Source organism: Nyctibius grandis, chromosome 6, assembly GCF_013368605.1.
Source record: "Nyctibius grandis isolate bNycGra1 chromosome 6, bNycGra1.pri, whole genome shotgun sequence".
Taxonomy (NCBI): Eukaryota; Metazoa; Chordata; class Aves; order Nyctibiiformes; family Nyctibiidae; genus Nyctibius; species Nyctibius grandis.
This window is the reverse complement of record NC_090663.1, coordinates 73208063-73226952: the sequence shown is the minus strand read 5'-3', so window position 1 is coordinate 73226952 and position 18890 is coordinate 73208063. Positions and strand designations below refer to the sequence as shown.

The 18890-nt window shown below is 38.0% G+C and overlaps 1 protein-coding gene across 9 annotated transcripts in view; it reads right to left on the bottom strand.

Moving 5' to 3' along the window:
- Positions 1-18890, bottom strand: part of INPP4B (inositol polyphosphate-4-phosphatase type II B) — a 332333-nt gene that overhangs the window by 55799 nt on the left and 257644 nt on the right. For 8 of the 9 annotated variants that reach the window (XM_068404348.1, XM_068404356.1, XM_068404349.1 and 5 more), the window contains 3 exons: positions 17007-17219; positions 10863-11007; positions 98-270 (listed from right to left, as the gene is read on the bottom strand). In XM_068404348.1, coding sequence (XP_068260449.1) covers positions 98-270; positions 10863-11007; positions 17007-17219 — 531 coding nt within the window. The remainder of the gene's footprint in view (positions 1-97; positions 271-10862; positions 11008-17006; positions 17220-18890) is intronic. The other variant, XM_068404352.1, reaches the window with a different exon arrangement.

The following is an 18890-nucleotide window of genomic DNA, read 5'->3' as shown; positions in this document are numbered from 1 at the left end:
GGAAAAAGAAAGAAAACAACAAAAACCACAAACATTGGCACGAAGAGTATGCTTAAGTATAGCAACAATAGGAGATAAGTGACACAAGACAACCTACTGCTTGACTAAAGACGATGTCTCTTCTTAGGGTCAGCATCAAACATTGTGGCAAACCACAGGCAAGTTCCTGGAGCAAAACAAACGCCATTGATTGCTTCGCTCTGGTCACCACCTCTCCCATGCAGTCCTTCAGTGTTATCACCAGGGGATAAAGCTGTTCATACCAGTCACCTAAAACAAGAAGTTCATCCGTTTCAAAACAGAAAACTTGCAGTGAAAATCCTTTTCAGAATGGAAAGAGGGCTGCAGTGGCTGCACAGATCATCCTACACTTTAAAACAACCCTGCAGCTCTATCTTAACCACTGTGGTACAGAAAATACCACCGGAGAATACGCTTAGAGGTGGAACTCCAGCTTACCATCGAGACTGGGACCAAATCCTCGGCCTGAATACAACTGCGTCCTGAAACAGTGACTTTTTAACAGACCTAACTTCTCTGTAAAACTTGCATTAAAGTGTCATAAACAGAGCATACAGGGATACATGTGAAAACTCACATAGCACAAGATGAATACAGTGGAGATGGAGATCTCCTGTTCTTTCCAGCACTGGCAACTTGCTATGTAAACAAATGAAGTACCAATAAAAAAAAGGGGGGGGAAGAGCCTATATTTAAGAAAAAGGGGGTGCTGAAAGGCAAAGCAGAAGAACAAACAGGTATCTGGAAGGATATTATCTGTTCAATGTATAGGTTGTAAAAATACCAATGTTCAGGTCACATTCCTTTTCTTTTTAGCTTCTCTCTTTATTGTTCTCTTTAAATATTTAGAGATATTGAACTCATTTTTTTAGCTACTTCGAGTAGAGAGATTTAGAACTGTTTTGTAACATGTTTTGCTCTGTTAAGATATATGCTAGGAATATCAGAAAAAACAAGCTAGTGAAATGCTTGAAAAATGGGACTCCTTAACACATTACAAATTAAACGAAGCGATAACTAGGAATGGAGGAAAATCAGAACATCTTACTCAAACTTGCCCAATTACCCAAGCTGTTCCTGAACTTTTCAGGATTTAATAAAATCAGACCTGCATTGTAGCTGCATATGGTTTTGCCTACCCATCTAAGCTGAGCAAATAAAAAACAAAACAATAATAAAAAAATCACCCTCCTTTAGAATCTACCTCTCAGTTTTATTGTTATAGTTTAAAATGAAAGAGAAATCAACACTCTAGAAGAATCTATATAAAAATAGGGAGCGTAACTGGCTTAATACAGTCCATCGCTGACTCATATTTTCTGTAGATTAGTGTAATTAAGAATCAATGATAATTAAAATCTGTTCCATTTAGATTTTAATTAGGTGGAAGATAACAGCATGTTGTTTCAGGTAACATTCTGAGTCAGGCCAATGAAAGACCATTAGTACCGAAGAAGTTCTTTAGGCACAAAGACATCACTGCCTGTTGCAAAGTCAATTTGGCTACGCTCCAGAAAAATATGTAAATGAATAAAACTGTAGCCAAGAAGACTGGAGAGAACTTTGAAAGCCAGGAGAAACTGAAAAAATATAAGGAAAGAGTAAACAGGAAGAAGGACAGAGCAGTCACAGAGGACAACTTGGGTTCCTTTGCAAATCATGTTTTTGTGGTCAGACAACGTGTGTTTTAACACAGTCATACATATTTAAGCGTGAGTAATACAGACCGAAGAACTGTTCCCTGGAAAACAGCAGTTATGAAGATGGAGCCATCGTGAACAAAATGGAACATAAGCCATCCCCAGTTTCATGCTCCAGCAAAAAGAGGTGATTTTATACATGCCATTGACTAAGAGAGTACTGATACATCGCGTGCCAAGGTCTGGTGTACACATTTGAAAGAGACTGCTGAAAAAAATTGAGAGCTTACAGAGGAGAGCTACCAAGATTTAGTGTTTAATCTCCTTAAGCCTATGAAAAAGGCTGAGCAGCAACTTGATTTCCCCTCTTCATGAGGAGAAAATAACAAGTACTAATGGGGATGTTTATTCTAGGGAATAAAAGCAAAAGAACCACTAAAGGCCAGAGGCTGCTGTGAGACACACGCAAATTTAGAAATAAGGTAGACAACAAGGTGTGACATACTGTAAGTCAGACTAGACAGACCAGACAATCTAAACTCTCCTTTCTAGTCTTAAATTACAGTAATTTGTTAAATGAATCAATAAATAAATGCCAAGGAAAGCAACCGCAGCAGAATGAGATTAAAAGATGTAACACATACTAAACCAGTGAACAGGGCTCTATGTGATAAGAATAGACTTTGTTGGCTGCTTCTGACGTGAGCAAATAATGAGAAAGATCATACCTGGCCACTTTAAAGCAGACCTGAGGGTACAGCTAATAGACATCTGTCCTACTTCCATGGGAAAGCAGAGCTGGATACAGACACAGCCAAGGATCTTGCAAGTAACACTGATAGCCAGGGCAAGAGGGAAAAAGCTGAATTTCTAGAACAAGCCACACTTTGTGAACCTGCTATTACAATTTCAGGTTATGTGGACAGGGCTAAAGAGCTTTACCGATGCTCTTTTTCATAAAAGAGGGGGTCACATACTGGCCACAAGTCACATAACACTTACATCTGTTTCTACTGAGCTGGAACTTAACCAGTCAATCCGCACTGTGCATTTCTGCTTCTTTAGGGACATAACTTTGTACTTGTCCTTACTGAACTGCATCCTGATATTTCAGTGCTCCATTTCATCAAGGTCCACTCTAATCCTGCTCCCATGGTGCTTAAAGCTTCTCCCAGCTTTAAGCATCTGCAAATTTTATAAGCATTATCCATATTTTATAAGCCAAGTCACTAATGAAAATATTGAATAATACTGCACCCAGAACAAATGTAAGTGGATTCTACTTCATGCAGCCTTCCAGGTTGGCAGTAAACAACAGATAACTGCCTTCTATTATGATTTTCCAAATTATTTTGCACATACCTTGTAGTAGCGTCAAGATCATTTTTTCACAAGGATTTTTTTGGAGGATACTACATGTTTGGAATACCAACTTACTAACATAAGTAATTTTTGTCAGTAATAGTTGCATTAAGAAGGAATTCAAAGATTTGAGATTCTCAAGGCCATTTTTTCATTAAAGAACATTCATGCTAAATGTATTAAAAATAAATCCTACTGAGTATTTAATGTCCCAAGGAATACAGTGCTTTGCTTTACGTATTTTGCTTTGTAGAAAACCATAAAAATTGTAACTTTGTAGGAAACCTTACCCTAATGACTAAGGAAAGATTAATTATTTTATTATAGAATATAAATAGAATTGTAGTTGCTAAAAGGAAAGAAGATAAAACTATACCCTCATGTGATTAAGTTACCCATAACAATCATTACTCCTCGCTTACAGTGAAAATTCTTGTTCACAATGAGGAAGGATGTCCAGTCCCCAGAAGGTGGAGCTAGTTAGCAAATCTAAAAGAAGGATTGCATTGTTTATTGAAAACAAAATATTTATGAATGGACTAGTACATTCTCATGTTTGTACTTTTATTTTAAAGCAAGTTTAGTGTGTTAAGACCACAATAAGACGTGCATACCAGACCAAGGTCTTGGAAAAGACAACTCTAGAAAAAAAACCTATATAGCTGCTCAGCCTTTGGTCTGTTAAAACTGCCATATATCCCTTGTTATGCAGGATATCCTGTTGCAAATACTCCAGCAAGAATATAAATCAGGGTCATTCATTAACAATGCACAAAGCTCCAAATACCCATCAGAAGCACTTACTTATAGCAAATACTGCAGCTTTTAAGTTGCTCCTTCAAAATAAGCAGCACTGCGAAACTGAAGTTTATGAAACAAAAAAAAGCATTGTATTTTGAAGCTTACAAGTAAATTCAGTAGAATTTGGGAAATAAAATTGTCTTGTACGCAAATGATAAATGTGGAATATTAATGAAATTAATAAAGATATATTACTTGTAAAGGGAGCTTTAAAATCCTGGTCTAAATTCAGGTTTAGATTATCCTGATCTATCTTGCCACAACGGTGTTGTTGACACGTGAGGATACTGCTTGGTTACGAGTCACTGCTTACACGTCCAAATGAGTTTGGGAGAGGTGCAAGATGCCCTACAACTCCTCCTTCATGAGACAACTGGAAGTCAGCTCAGAATCAGGCGTTGCTGTAAAGAAGATGCAGAGGGCCAACCACGGCTCAGGATCTCTACTCCTACAGAGACTGATGATAGCTTTGTAGAATCACTTAGGGAAGGGAATAGTACAAATTATTGCTTTTGTGTTTAACACTGACTGACACATGTTTGACACTTCAGGTGTCAAATTTCTTTTAAGTTAAAATTGCAAGATTTACATCCTCAACACAGCTGAAAATCCTTTGAAAAAGACTTAAGAATTAACTGAACTGAGTAAACATCTCAAAAAAGACATTAGGAGCAAGAACATAAGCAACAAGGAGATTACAGGATGACTTTCAGGTCACTCAAATGGCAAGGGCACCCTGTCCTGATTGGAATATTTAGCATCCGAACAAGAGTCAAAACCTACTGATGAAGCAAGGAAATTCAATTCAAAAATCATGCTAGTCAGCCTTTGGAAAGGCAACTAAAACAAGGCATAAAAGCCACACACATTAAAATGGAAAAAGGAAGGGTGAAATTGAAAGTAGTATCACCACTATGCAGTTAGTGTAAGATTAAACAAAAGAGCATATGCAGCACAAGCACTGAGTAAATACTCCACTTCCATTGCTAACAGAGAGCTGTCGAAGTTCAGTTTATGGCAGGATCTGCCCTTTGGTTTCTGGAAAACACCCTTCAGGTCCCATGTTCTCTTAATCAACATGTCTGCAGAGGCAAATGACCTGCAAAGCACCCAACCAGTCATTTCTACATGCTAATATTCAAGTTGCAATATGTCAAACTGCATGTTAAATTTGACGAAGTTTGGCAGAAAAGCAAGTTCCTGCTCTTTTCAAAATCAGACCCATTGAAGTGCTTATCAAAATGTGCTGGTAATCAAACAGGAAAAGCCCTAAGGCTTTGGAATAGCACTCCTATCTCCTTTTGCCCTGGCAACAGAAAAAAAAGCCAACTTTGTCACTGCTGTCTGCACCACCTAAAAATCAGTGGAAATCTTTGATGGCTTCAAGTCACCTCAAAAGTTAAATGGTATGAAGTTAAAAATTAAACATGAAATTAAAAGCAGAAGAAAGTATAACGTCGTACTCTTAAAGCAACAGAGGGTCCTAGAAACGTAGGTAACAGCAGCTACCCATAACTTTTTACTGTAGCTAATCACTTATTCCCTTATTACCTGAACATACAAATAATCTATGACAGGATTGAAATAATAGAGATCAAACAACATACAAGAGCAGTTGTCTTGACATCACAAACTGAATGTTAGACAAACTCTAATGTCTTAATGAAAAAGACAAGCAAAACCAACCAAGCAACCCAAAACAGTAGTAACCACCGCAAAAACAGCTAGTGCAAACAGCATTAAATAATAAACCCACAGAGCCTGAATTTACTCACCTAGGATAGGAATATTCTGCTGAATTTTTTTTTAAAGGAGGTTTAAAAACTGACTTAGTAGACTTCGTGTATTCAACTTTGCACCATAAAGAGGTCAGCTTCCTACTTCGTCTTGCCACTCAGCTCTTGGAGCTCAGTTTAACTCTACTATGAGGGCTAAGCTCCTTGAGAAAGAATGAGGTTTTACGCTCATACTTCTGCAGCATTTCCCACAGGAACACCAAAAACCTGCGTAAGTCTTCCTGGTATTTCTGCAGTTAAAATAATAGTAGTCGTCTTTGCACAGTTTTGGTATCCAAAAGAATAATTTTGATTTCTTGGGGATTTATTATTTCATTGTAATCATCTGAGATTTTCTATACTGTCACATGGATTAATAGTGAAAATGGAAACCATCTAATCATACACATACAAGTGTCTCAGCAGCTTTACTCACAATGGAAACAGAAAAAGAAGGCGATGGCAATAACAGACATAAAGCTAACGAAATTTAACATACCGAAAACATAGGAGTAATGGATCAACTTTGCTCTAGAAGTGTTGTGCAACCAAATATCCTGATGTCTTGTTTAAAAAATAGTTTGTTGATTCAGTTAAATAGTGTTCCTTTCCCTTACACGTTTTTAAGTTTCCGTCAATAGCCGAACTACTTAGAGAAAGTACTGCTGAAGGGATTGTCTTATATGCTGGGCTATATATAGCCCCGTTAAGGACCCTGTCAAAAAGAGAAGGATGATACAAAAGTGAGAGGGAAAAGAAAAAAAAAGTGTAGAAATAGAGTTGATGCAAAGATGAGCTTAAGAGAACTGGAAATAAAAATGTGGGGAAAAGGAAGGGAAGAGAAAGTTTTTCAGAAGTGTTCTTGCTTCCTCAAAAGAAATAATGTCTGCTACTCAAGCAAACACAGACCAAGGGAGAATTTTTCATCTTCATGACTAAATGATAACTTACAGTAAAAGCTCTTCTTCTGAAGAAGTGAACAAAACCAGAACACAGTTTTATTTCACATTTCTACCAGCATTGCATTGGGAGGGATGCACTGAAAGGATGCCCATCCCTAGGGCACTGAAAGATAGAAAGGTTTAATCTAGACTTACAGAGTCCCCATCAGGTATCAGATTATTTGAGAAACATTAACCCACATATGCCCATAGCAATGTGGCTACGAACAGATGTTTTCCTTCATTCCAGCTAGGAAATATGGCTCCATGCCCCAGGTGCTCTTTGCTACCTATGCTGAAGGTTACCATTGGCCAATTCATCTGCCCAGCAACATAGTTTATGATTCCATAATTCACTTCAGGCAAAATCCACGTGCAATCACGCTATCTCAAAACAATTTAAGTTAGCAGTGTGGTGGATTTTGTATGTAGCAAATTAGGGAGTACTCACGCAGAGCCAGTGGAAGAATTGCTGGGTGATAGTTCTGATGGTGTGGTACAAGGAGCTGATGGAAACAACAATCTCTTTTAGCAGCACAGCTAAACATGAGAGATCTGTCAGGGGCTGTGTAAGCATAAGAGCAAAATACTATGTTTTACTGGCACCTCTAATGCTGCAGGACAGGCTTTCACATTCTGACTCCCATGGAAAATGAAAAGGCAAAAATAAAAAGAATTTAATGTTGTCAAGTAGTTCTAGGCAAACTGGCCTAGAGTCAAAAAAAAAAATAAAAAAAAAAAACAAACACTCCTTTAAAATCCATCTACTCTTCCTGATTTATCCTGCAGAGAAATCATAATCCTGCAACTGATGAAACCACAGCATGTTACCTTGGTAACTGATAACTCAAATTCAGTCTTAAGAATACACTCAAAGGTCAGAAAGCATGAAAAGTTAGGCTAAGGAAGGTGTAGTTCATGTTGAAAGGTAAGTACAAGAAAAATGTGCCACCGATATTTCCAATTACAAAGATTCCATACAATAAATATAAGCATTTTGTGAATAAAAGGAATAAGATCACACGATGTCAACACTGAGCTTGCAAATATAAACATACCTTAGGAAGCTCTGAATACATGTTATGACAACATCTATACTTATAAGAATATGCTATTGCTCAAAAACATCAAATTATTGTCATAACATTTTCTACCATCTAAAATGAACACGTGTGCATTCTTTGACATCTTTTTCATTGTCATACGCTAGAAAAAAGTTTGTATTAAAACAGTCAGATTCACTAATATAAGCAAGCATTTCATCCCATACTTCAAGGCATACTTTTCAACGTTCTGGTCGAAACCCTGGGTATTCTCCATTTTTCTTAAAAGAGGCAGCTCAGCTTTTCTTAGGATCAACTCCAGCACTGAAGCAGTTTCAGACTCAAAGATCTATCTGTGCCCATATGCTTGCAGTGCTAATGAAATACATTATGCTCAAATTATGGTATAATACATAATTGCAAGACACGGTAAGCTTTTCATGTATGTAATGGTTGTGAATGGTATGTAGCATAAAACTCTGTAGTTTTAGAAATGTAGCTATGGGTGTAAACATAGCATGATTTTATATCTAGGAAAAAGTTATGAAGCCATACAACCAGTTTGCAAATATAAAATGGAGCAGAATTAAGGCAGACTTTATAACCCTACATTTCGAACCTCAGCCTCTATGTAGGTGCTTCATGGTACATCCTCAGGGCTTCACGTCAAACTTAAGAGAGGCAGATGCAGAGAAAAACAAACATATAAAACTACACCCTCATAGAGGAGCCAAGCATGAAAAATTCTAGCCCCAAAGGCAATGGTTTTGAAAACCATTAGGCAACCAATTTTGGCACCCCCCGGATGGTACTTCAGAAAGCTCCATCTTTTAAGTAAGCCCTATAAAAGAAAGCAATTTTAAAACGTCTCCATTTCTACATGACCTTGAAAGCCCTATTAGTTGTCAAAGGCACTGCACAATGCTCTGATGAAATCATCATTAGGAAATGAATTCTTCCTCAAAAAGCAGAATATGAAAACAAAGTGATCTGCCCCACAAACGTCCTGTAGTTTCCATGTGATGGGGTGTTGCAGAACACTCAGCACAACTCAACGGAAGCACTGACTCTGCTCTCACAGAAGGGCTCTTGTACTGATTCAAGAGAAATAGGCAAGGCCCTGAAATGAGGGAAAAAGAGAAGAATTGATTCCAGGGCCATAACATCTTGATATTTTTCATGTCCTTAGCCTGTCAGCTCCAGAAGACAACTCCTCAGCTGAATGAAACACACCTGTAATTTTCTAACCATTACAATTATCATTACTGCTTAGCAAGAAGCACCTTTCATTCTATTTGATGACTGCTTATTATAGCACTTAAAAGGAAGTAGCTTCTAAGGTTTTTTGGCTTTGTGAGCTAAAAGCTCTAACCAATATTTAATTTGCCCGTGTAGGGTGTGAGCCTGAATCAAAGCTAAGAGCATGGGTTTTTATAACTACAATGAAAGACTCAAATGGACTGGTTAAATACACTTCATGGCTTACACGGAACAACAGAGGACATGTTTAGGGCCTTGAAGAGAGTGAAGGAAAACCTGTAAACATTCATGTTGCTGAGCATGTCAGAAAGCATCCAAAAAGAACTATCCTAAACCATGACCTTTTTCAGACTGGGGAGGGAGGGGGGAATCTGAAGTTTTGTTCCATAACTATGGAACACAGATAAAAACCAGTACATGCGTGTCTATGTATACACACACAAATGCACTGCAGTAACCTGGGCGAAGTTTGGGTGAAAGTGTACTACTACTTGACCTGCAAAACATTTCTAATAGACATACTAAATTTCTGCTAACAATTGCAGAGAAGCTTGTTAGCACCAGGGGGAAGAGAAGGGAGTTAGGCACAAGAACTTTGTTCATTTGATCAAAATCAGTACGCTTGGGTTCACTTTCTACAGATTCTTTTAAGTTGACAACTACACCTACCTCACTGTTGAGTATTTGTACCTTCTTATCTGAAAAAGGTCTGAAAAATGTAGAAAGCTAACTGTGTTGATACTTTGCACCTGCAAGCCTTCACTAGAGAACAAAGATGATTATCATCTATCTAATATTATAGGGATACTTGTCTGGTAGACAGAAACTCAGAGATGCAAACAGGTAAGAAATACTCTGGTCTCTGGACTATTCATACAAAAACAAGCCCAACACATCTGGCACTGAAATCAAGAATTCCAGGATGCCTGCACAAATCTCACATACTGGTAAAAATGCTGATGTTGCAGCTGCATTAAAAATCAATACTACAACCAAAATCTGTTTCATGAACTACTCATTAGTACTACACAAATGATATACAGCTGAAGAAATAGTTTTAATTATTTTTATGTAAGAAAAATTACAAATGAGTTCTAATAACTTTAAAACACTTGATATAAAATTATGTCATTAAAATCTGAGGGGAAAAAAAGAACACATAAAGGAAAATACAGGATAAAGTACACAAATAAAAAAAAAAGCCAAAATTATATAAAGCTCCATAAAATAAAGTGGTTGTGGGGTTTTTGTTGTTTTGTGGGTGTTTTTTGTTTGGCTTTTTAGCTGAAGAGTAGAACAAGGGTTGGTTCTGATTTCCTGATATTTGGACTACCATCATTATCACTAACAAGCTGTTTCATTTGTTGCAACACACTTGCACATCAGAAAGTCTTGTGAAACTTATGAAGCGGATCTAATCTAAGCTTAGAGAAAGCAACAAGGAATGTAGCCATAGGAGAAGATCAGAAGATTTGGTGACAAGGACCTGCTGTGGACAAAGTTTTCTTCTGATCATCTCATGGAATCACTCTGCTTAGCCTTCCATATTGACACAGATTGACACCTATTCAGGGAAAAATGAATTTTAGCAAATCAGAAAACAAAAATCAGTAAATCACTTCAGAAAAGTGGAAGGGTTTACAGGAGAATGACACTGAAACAGGATGTTCACCTTTCTTTACAAGTTTCCTATGGGGTAAGACACACTCCAATTTTTTTTCTCAAAACAGTGTATTCAAGAAAAATCTAAAATAAATTAAGCTACATCAGCCTTCAAAGGAAAACACTGTGGTTTTCATTGTAGAACAAAAAAATTGAGCACGGCAAGCAGTTCGAGCACACAACAGAGCTGTAATTTGATAAACAGCCTTCCATCATTCAAGGCTACAACTGTGAAAAACCTTGCTATCAGCACTCTCATCAAAGATACTATTTACTCTTCTCTATCTCATTTTTCTGTGACTTTTTCAATTTTTATTTACTCTAGTCAATGATTGAAAAAAAAAAAAAGTTGCTTACCACCTGTGTGCAACACGCTGCAATCCGGTGCTGAAGGGTCTTTTTCACCCTCTTTAACGTTGCTGATGTTGTCTTTTTCAAGCAGTCTGTCCACCATGGCAATAACGCAGTTTAAACTCTTTCCCACATTGGCCCACACCCTGTCCTGAAAAGAGCATAATTACCACTGCACAAACTGAAGAAGAAAAAAAAGAGACTAACTTCTTACTAACTTCTTATTAACACCTTAAAGTGGAGAGAGAGATGTGCAAATTATTAGAAATATTATTAGAAATATTAGGTCTCAGCATATTACCATATTTCTTATTCTTCAGCCTTCTACCAACTTAGGCCTTTTTCATGGAGTTTTTTCTTGTAGTGTAAATGACTCAATTGAAACTGTTTGGTTTTTTTAGCACCAGGAAAACACATGTGCTTCAAACTCTACATGAACATGCATGCAAAGTTTCAGGTCCAATCAGAAGGAACTGAGCAGTTTGTCTATTTGAAATAACACAATAAGAACATAGACATTCAAAGCTTTGCCAAATCCAGTCTCATGTGCAACTGCCAGTTTTGCCATACTACTCCACAGCCTCTCTCTGATAATTTAACATACCCTCTATTTTATCACATCTGTTACTCTGTCAAAGCAAATGTAAAATTAAAGGACTAGAATTAGAAACTTGCTGTCCTGACATGCTTATTAGGTAACACAATTTCAGTTTCGTTCTTCACCTCTCACACAAACTGCAACCTTCACACTTAGAACTGAGTTTATAATAAATATGAGAATTACAGAAGTGATAGAGTGATAGAAGAAATTCTGTACAAGCAGCAAACAAAAGAGATAATGTGGAATGAAAGAAAAAGCTGTTATGGAACAGAGATCCAGGAAGGGTCTTCAGGTGCTGGATACTGCAGAAATCAAAGCTCTTGCACCTACTTTTGTGGTGCTGAATAAGGAAAAAAAAAAAGAGCTGTACAAGAAATGAGGCTGTACACAAGGCTAACAATCAGACTAAAACCAAAACATAACAAGCCCACAAAAAAAACCCCCATGTACATGTTTTAATGCTGAATCATTCTGAAACTAATGCAGAGCAACCAGAGTTTGCTTAAGGGTTAAAAATTGGAAGATACTACCACTGCTCTTCTTTCTACTTTATGATATAATAGCCAGAAGCATTATGTATACGACAGGCCTTGAGGCATAAAAACGGAGTTGCAAAAGACAAGAGAGAAGGTCAAAGAAAACTGAAAACTCAGAAAAATACCATAGTTCCATATAAATGGTAACACTTGGAAGTTGGGTGAAGGCAAAGTTAGAACTGCTACTAAGGCAAACATTTAATCTAAGATTTATTTTTAATTACATGCCATGCTTCTTAGGTCATTATCCTGACTAGAGGGATCTGATCTTTCCCTGTTCCCTCCACGTGAGGGCACACCCTGTGACAAGCAGGCATCCTGCCCTGAGGGACACGACATGGGCCTCCAGACCTCTAGACAGAAGCATGTACTTGCTGAATCTGTACAGCCACACAGATCCTCTCCTCCAACTCCCCAAACCTGATTGCTGGGAAGTTCTTGTAGGGCTGCGTTAAGGACAAGTGAGCATCTACTGTTACAGGTGGATGTAGAAACTATGGTTTGATCCTCTCCCTAGATAAACCCATGCCTTAACCATACCATGAAAAATTTATTGTTGATTTAGAAGAGGCAAGAAGCTGGTCACTGTCATGCAGAACTGCATTTAATCCACAAGTTATTTTTTTAGGTACTGCATAGACAATGCAACAAGTGGAAATATCTGCACCTGTATGTGTGAAACAAACCATTAGACACATGACTATCTGATATTTACATGTGTAGATACAATTTAAAGCCAAAGACAGAGGACAGGTATAGAGTTCTTCAAGTTTCATCCTGTATGTACCCTCAAGCGTTCCTGAAAAACATTTAGTTGAAATGATTGATTTCCACTACCCACAAGTATTATTTTTGGGAGAATGATTCTATGAAGAGCAATGAAATACTGCAAATAGTAAAAATTCTGGCCCCAAATAGCTGCAAGTTTTACCAGACAGTAGCAGGGAACTTCAGGCTTTCCAGTCACTGAAGTTGCTGAGGTATATGAACTCAAGTTGCTCAGCGTGGCTGCAGCAATGTAATTTCCCTTTCCTCCCTCTGCTGCAGGAGTTTAATTCCAACACAAAGCGTGTTAAGCTCTTAATGAGCATCTGGAGTTATTGAACACGCAACACAAAAATGAGCCCTTGTTTCATTTTGAAAAGAACGCTTTTCTCTCTTTAAATCAACTATTAACCCAGTATTGGGATGATGTCTATACAATATTCACACAAACATTCCCCGAGGGTTTAGAAACAAAATTCATAAACATCTGTTGACAGAAAGCGCACTCTTTATTATCATATATCTGGCTTTTTTACATATGGGCAAGTGAGAGGGAGCAAGGGCCTGCCCCACAGCTCTTTTTCTCCACATAGGAGGTTCCTGGGATTAGAAGCTGTCATTATAGGCAGACAGAAAAAGTAGATGTGTCTACCATTCATTGCAACATTATTCTGTCTGCGCTGCCAAAGATGGCCATATTTTTCCAAGAGGACTGCTGAAATTCTGCAGTTTGGTAAGAACAATTCTCAAGTAAAAATACAGTTTCCAATCAATGAAAATCAAGTGACTCCCTATTATTCTCTGCGAGAAGAAATCCATTTCACATTCTTTGTCATCCCTTACTATTCCCATAACGTTTTCCTGCAGCCTAGCACACTTTCCACCCGCCTTTCACCCTCAAGTGTCTATTTTCAATTTGCCTGAGAACTACCTCACAAGTGATCGTTTTGCAGTGTGTGCCAGTTAAAGGGCAAACTACACCCACAGCCTCCCAAGTAAGCATTCTTATAAGCCTTCTGTGCGAAGTGAGGGATCAGAAGAAAATCAGTTGTCTTTCTTGATACACTAAAGTACTAAGACCTTAGATTCCTAAGCAGGATTGCTTATCCCCTGATACCAGTTTTCCCACCAGTTGCTGTGGAGCTAATTGGATAGTAAGTTTACTGTGGTGTGAAAGAACAAGAGAAACAAGGTCTCTGGCTACCTCTCATTATTGCTTCTTTAAGCTTGAAAGTCAAGCCAATGACAGGGAAGGTGCAAATATGTAACAGGGCTTGACCCCGTTGGGACAAGGCAGACTGGGACGAGGCAATTGCACATGGACATCTTCTACTTCTTCCAAATTTCAGAAGCCATTTGGGATGTTAAGGAGCCCCCAGCACATGTGGCTAGATGTTGCTAGTTAGAAATGGCCACAGTTGTACTTCTGTTACCGCCTCTGCTGTGGGACTGGCAGGCATGCATGCATACTCGTAATGATCTCCATGAAAAGCTAGGCCTTGGCATCACAGAAAGCTGGGCACTTTTCCTAGGACATCTGAAAACAAACCTGTAAAATAATTCTCTTTCATCCACCCAATTAAAAAAATGTAATTTATTTCTATCTGCTCTGAAAGTGTCATTAAAAGGCAATTCAACTCCCTCATTTCAGAGAGCAGGAGTGGAAGTTATTTTCCTGTCATTGTCATTGACCTGACTGGATGTCTTCCTCCTAAGCACTGCTGGCCAGTGGAGTCCCAGGGGCTGCTTTTTGTTTTTAAAGGTTCCTCAGGCTTTCTAAAGTCACCACAGAGCTCCTTAGTCATCTCTTGTCCTTCCATATACACCACTATGGTTGTGTGCTTTACTTGTGCCAAGTACGATACAGCAACTGCATTCCCCAGTGCTCTGAAGATACTGTGTCTTGTGTGGGTTGATAGCCATATATTACTTTAAGGTCCTTTTGAGGTATCCTCATAGATAAGCAAATATCTTAACTAATGTGCATGATTAACACCCTCTTGTGATGTGACAGTGCTTTGGAATGGAATATATTGCACACAGGTCAGTATTTCAGACCCATGTCTGAGTACCATGTCAGTATTTGTACATAACTTATTCGAAATGCTGTTTTATCTGTTCTTTGTAGCTCCAACCATATTAAGTAGTTAGTCAGAAATGTAGAGCAGAAACAGCTCCAAGCAGCAATGTGCCCACCTTTTCTTGTATTATACATGACAACAAGCTTTGTTCCCTCCTGCAGGGAGGTTCTAGGATAGCAGAAGCAGCTGGCAAGAGGAGGAGAGAACATCTACCCAGAGGCAATCTAAAACTCTCAAGTTAAATATTTTTCTTTCAATAGTAATGCTTTACTACTGCCTATGTGTAGTGCACCAATATAAATAGCTGAATCCATACTTCTGTCAGCTACTCTGGGATGAGTATTCGTACTTGGTATCAACAAAGAGAAGTGCAACGCAGTATTGCTATTGAGGAGGCGGCTTTTTGGAAAACACTAGTCACTCTGTGAAAGAGCACCCTGAAGAGTTAAGAAATTGGGAGTTATTCCTTAAAGATAAATCTGGTTGCCAGGGAAGGAGGTGGATCTCATCTAGCTTTTAAACATGCCTTGAATTCACTTTCATGATGGTCTAAAGATAACGCAGTCATTGGAAGTGGATGGAATAGGGTCAGCTTAAAGAGTTGTTGGACGTCACTGATACAGATTACAAGCAAAACTAAAACTGAAATTCCAACTGTAAAATGCAACTCTAGTGCTTGATAACCATGGGGGAAAAAAAAAAAAACAACAAAGAGGATATAGTACTGTGCATACAAAGCAATGTTTCTCAAAGTTTTTTTCCTTTATAGTTGACTTTCAGAGTAGATTAAGCATTTTTTCAAATTTTATATGCATTTATTTTTTATCTTTTCATCATGCTAAGGACAATTTGATCATTAAAACTCACATTATCGTTACCTCCATTGACAGAAAGAACTGAAAAATGATGGAAGCCTAATCTTTCAAATTTAGAAAAAAACAAAGCTTCTGTAAGATTTATACTGTCTCAAGTTTGACAGTGACTCTGACTCAGTTTAACTCAGAAAATATTTAACGATACACTTAATTTTAATCAAGCAGGTAATCTTTCTAATTCAGCAGAAAAAATAAGTTAAACTTTAATACACTTATATTTTTTAATAGATGAGGACCAGGCACCTGGCAGAAATAATTTTTTTAAAAAAAATCAATAATGAAATGCAGTAAAGCTAGCTTCTCTGCAGAGACAGAAGTACTACATTAAAATACAACTTGCACAAAAATGCCATTTTTCCAATGCAAAATTTCTCCCTTTTAGTAAATCTATTGTGATACTTATTTTTCAGAATGTTTCAACAGCTGGAAACAAACATTTTGGCTTTCATTTCAAGGAAAGAAGAACAATTCTAGCCCCTCAGGTTGTTGAGAAAGCATGAAAAAGTAAATTCAAGGCACTAAAATCAGAAGACAAATAAAAGAATGAGTTATTCATTGTTTAAATCTCATGACTACTTACTGCATGGGGTTGGAGATAATTGCCTTTACTCTAGAAGAAATATATCCTTCTTCACTTATTTGTGGTATGGATAAAAACTACAGTTCAGGTGTAAATTATTAATTGTTTACAATAGAGATTAATATCCTGGCATCCTTTACATTTATGAGAATATAGTTATGAACTGGAAGTATGAGCCTGAATTGAATAAAAATAGCTTGAGTTCAGAGTGTATGTAACAAAGAAGCAGATCTATTATGAACACATCCACCAAAATAACTAATTTAAAAAATCTCAGCCATATAAATAATACAAATCTTTGTTAATTCATGTGTATTTAAACTATTTATATTCAGCCTTGGGTAGGAGATTGGGGAGAATTTTTCCTCATCATAGCATATGCTCTTCCAGTCTCCTTAAATCTGCCTAACTAGCAAAAACAACTGAAGTAAGAGAAAAGAAAGACTATTTTCCTATCTGGGCAAGATGATATTCATCATCCTCACTGTTCCATGCACAACCAAGCAGTCACACAGAAGCACACTGTACTGAGGAAAATTCATTCAAGTTAGTCTCCAAATATACAATGCATCTGAAAAATATTATTTCATGGTTTTGAACTCCTTTCCCCCCAAAAACACCCATGTGACAAGGACACTTAGGGCTTGTATTTGTTTATGCTGATTTGTAGGGTTTAGGATTGAATACCAGCCAAGAGTTTCTGACTACTTACCCACTCTTCCTCATCATACTCGGAATGATGGGGTATAGAGTCCTGTCTTTTAATCTGAGAAGGATGATCCTGATGCTGTAAATCACCCCCCTCTTCTGCAGTGTTTCTAGGCACAGCCGGTTTCTTGAGGACACACCCAGGCCGGGCTGTGTATAGTGCTAAAAGGGCACTTCTGACCAGCTGATCCTTAAATGCATGCACAAATAACTCTGTCTAGAAAAAAGAATAAATGAATGAAAAGGTCAGACCAAAGAATGCAATACTGCAACACAGCTGTTATAACACTGAATTACCCTTAGGCAGAGTGGATATTTGTTTCAGGCTGGCCTGAGAGGCAGAAAATAAAGTAGACCAACAAACAATGAGGAATGATTCAAGGGTTTTAGGGACATCATCACATTCTACAATCCCAGTGTTGTAAGGGTTAACACAAAAGTACAGTATCTGTCATAGAGATCATAACCTTTTCACACAATCCTATTTTATTCGAGTTCCAAATTTTCCCTGCAGAGACAAGCCTCTACAAGAACCAGTTCCGAGAGTAACCAAGCACTGCTTAATAATTTCCGGATAAGTGTCAGATAAAATGTGATTAACAAATGTAAGGATCTTCTTAAATAAAAAACACACCGCTCTACACTGCCGAGATGGCAGTATCTGCAAAAGCAGTGTTTCCAGAGATAAATTCTGGTACCTGTAGTTATCAACCCAGATATCAGGGCAGGTGAAGACACTTGATTTTATTTATTTTTAAATAAAGGAAACCTTGAAGTAGTTTTTCCAGGCTCTCTGAAGATGTTATTCAATCACTGTCTCATTTTTCTAAAACCTTGTTGACCGTGAGAGCTGGAAGTTTACTGTATTTTTAAAAACCTCCAACCTCCCTGTGTTATTTATCTCCCATCCCAAGAAGAAAAGGAAAATGCTTTCTGCATATTGTCTTTGGCATCTCCAGATTGTCTCCATGTAACAGCACTCGCTGGCTGCCACGCATGCCCATCTCCTGCAGTCACACACAAGATATGGCGCTATCTCCGCTACTCCTCTTATTTAGGACAGTGGCCTATTCACTCCACCAGCTGACACAACTTACTGAACAGGAGAGGGTGAGGTGCAAGGACATGTTTCCTTTCACTACAGGGCGGTAACCACTAGCAAAGCCACAATGACAGACAGCTGGGGAGAGTCACAAGTTTGGTTAATTCAACAACATTCAATAGGGTTCATCCGTCAGTGTGGGGAGAGTGTGCACCTTGCTGCCATATCACATCCACCACATCCCACCCAGGCTGCCAGAGCTCCTCTCCCCAGTCAGAGGCCCTGCTTCACAAGTGAAACAGTGTTTTCACCATCACAATTTCTTTCACAGCACACAATTACCTGAATTTATTTATCCCAGGTCACTGGGATTTAGTTTAATTGATGGTTTTCTTAAAGCTCCAGCTGCTGGGTTAGCTACCTGCTTGGGAAGTTTCTGCTTTTTAACATTTTCATGATGTTTAGAAAAAAAGTATTTTTGATCCTTAATGGTTGCACATAGAAAGACTGAAAATTTGCTGCCACTAAAACTCAAAAGTCTTAAAAGTAAGAACCTTAGGGATATCTAAGCTAATGATTTTTTTAAACCAACATCACGACTTCTTTCAGACCTGATTTGGGATTCTTTAGTGATTAGGCTTGGCAACACTATTCATCGCTATGGCAATTTTACCAGACCCATTCTGCCTCCTCCTTACTAACTTGGTGCCTGAGGGAAAGGGTGCTTGAACAGAGATAGTTTTCTTATACGTAGCCTTTCAGGATTGTCCCATGGTAGTCCTGAACTGCGCTATAGGACAGTTTCAGTTTTCTACATTTCCAGCCTCCACACAGTGTGCACTCAGA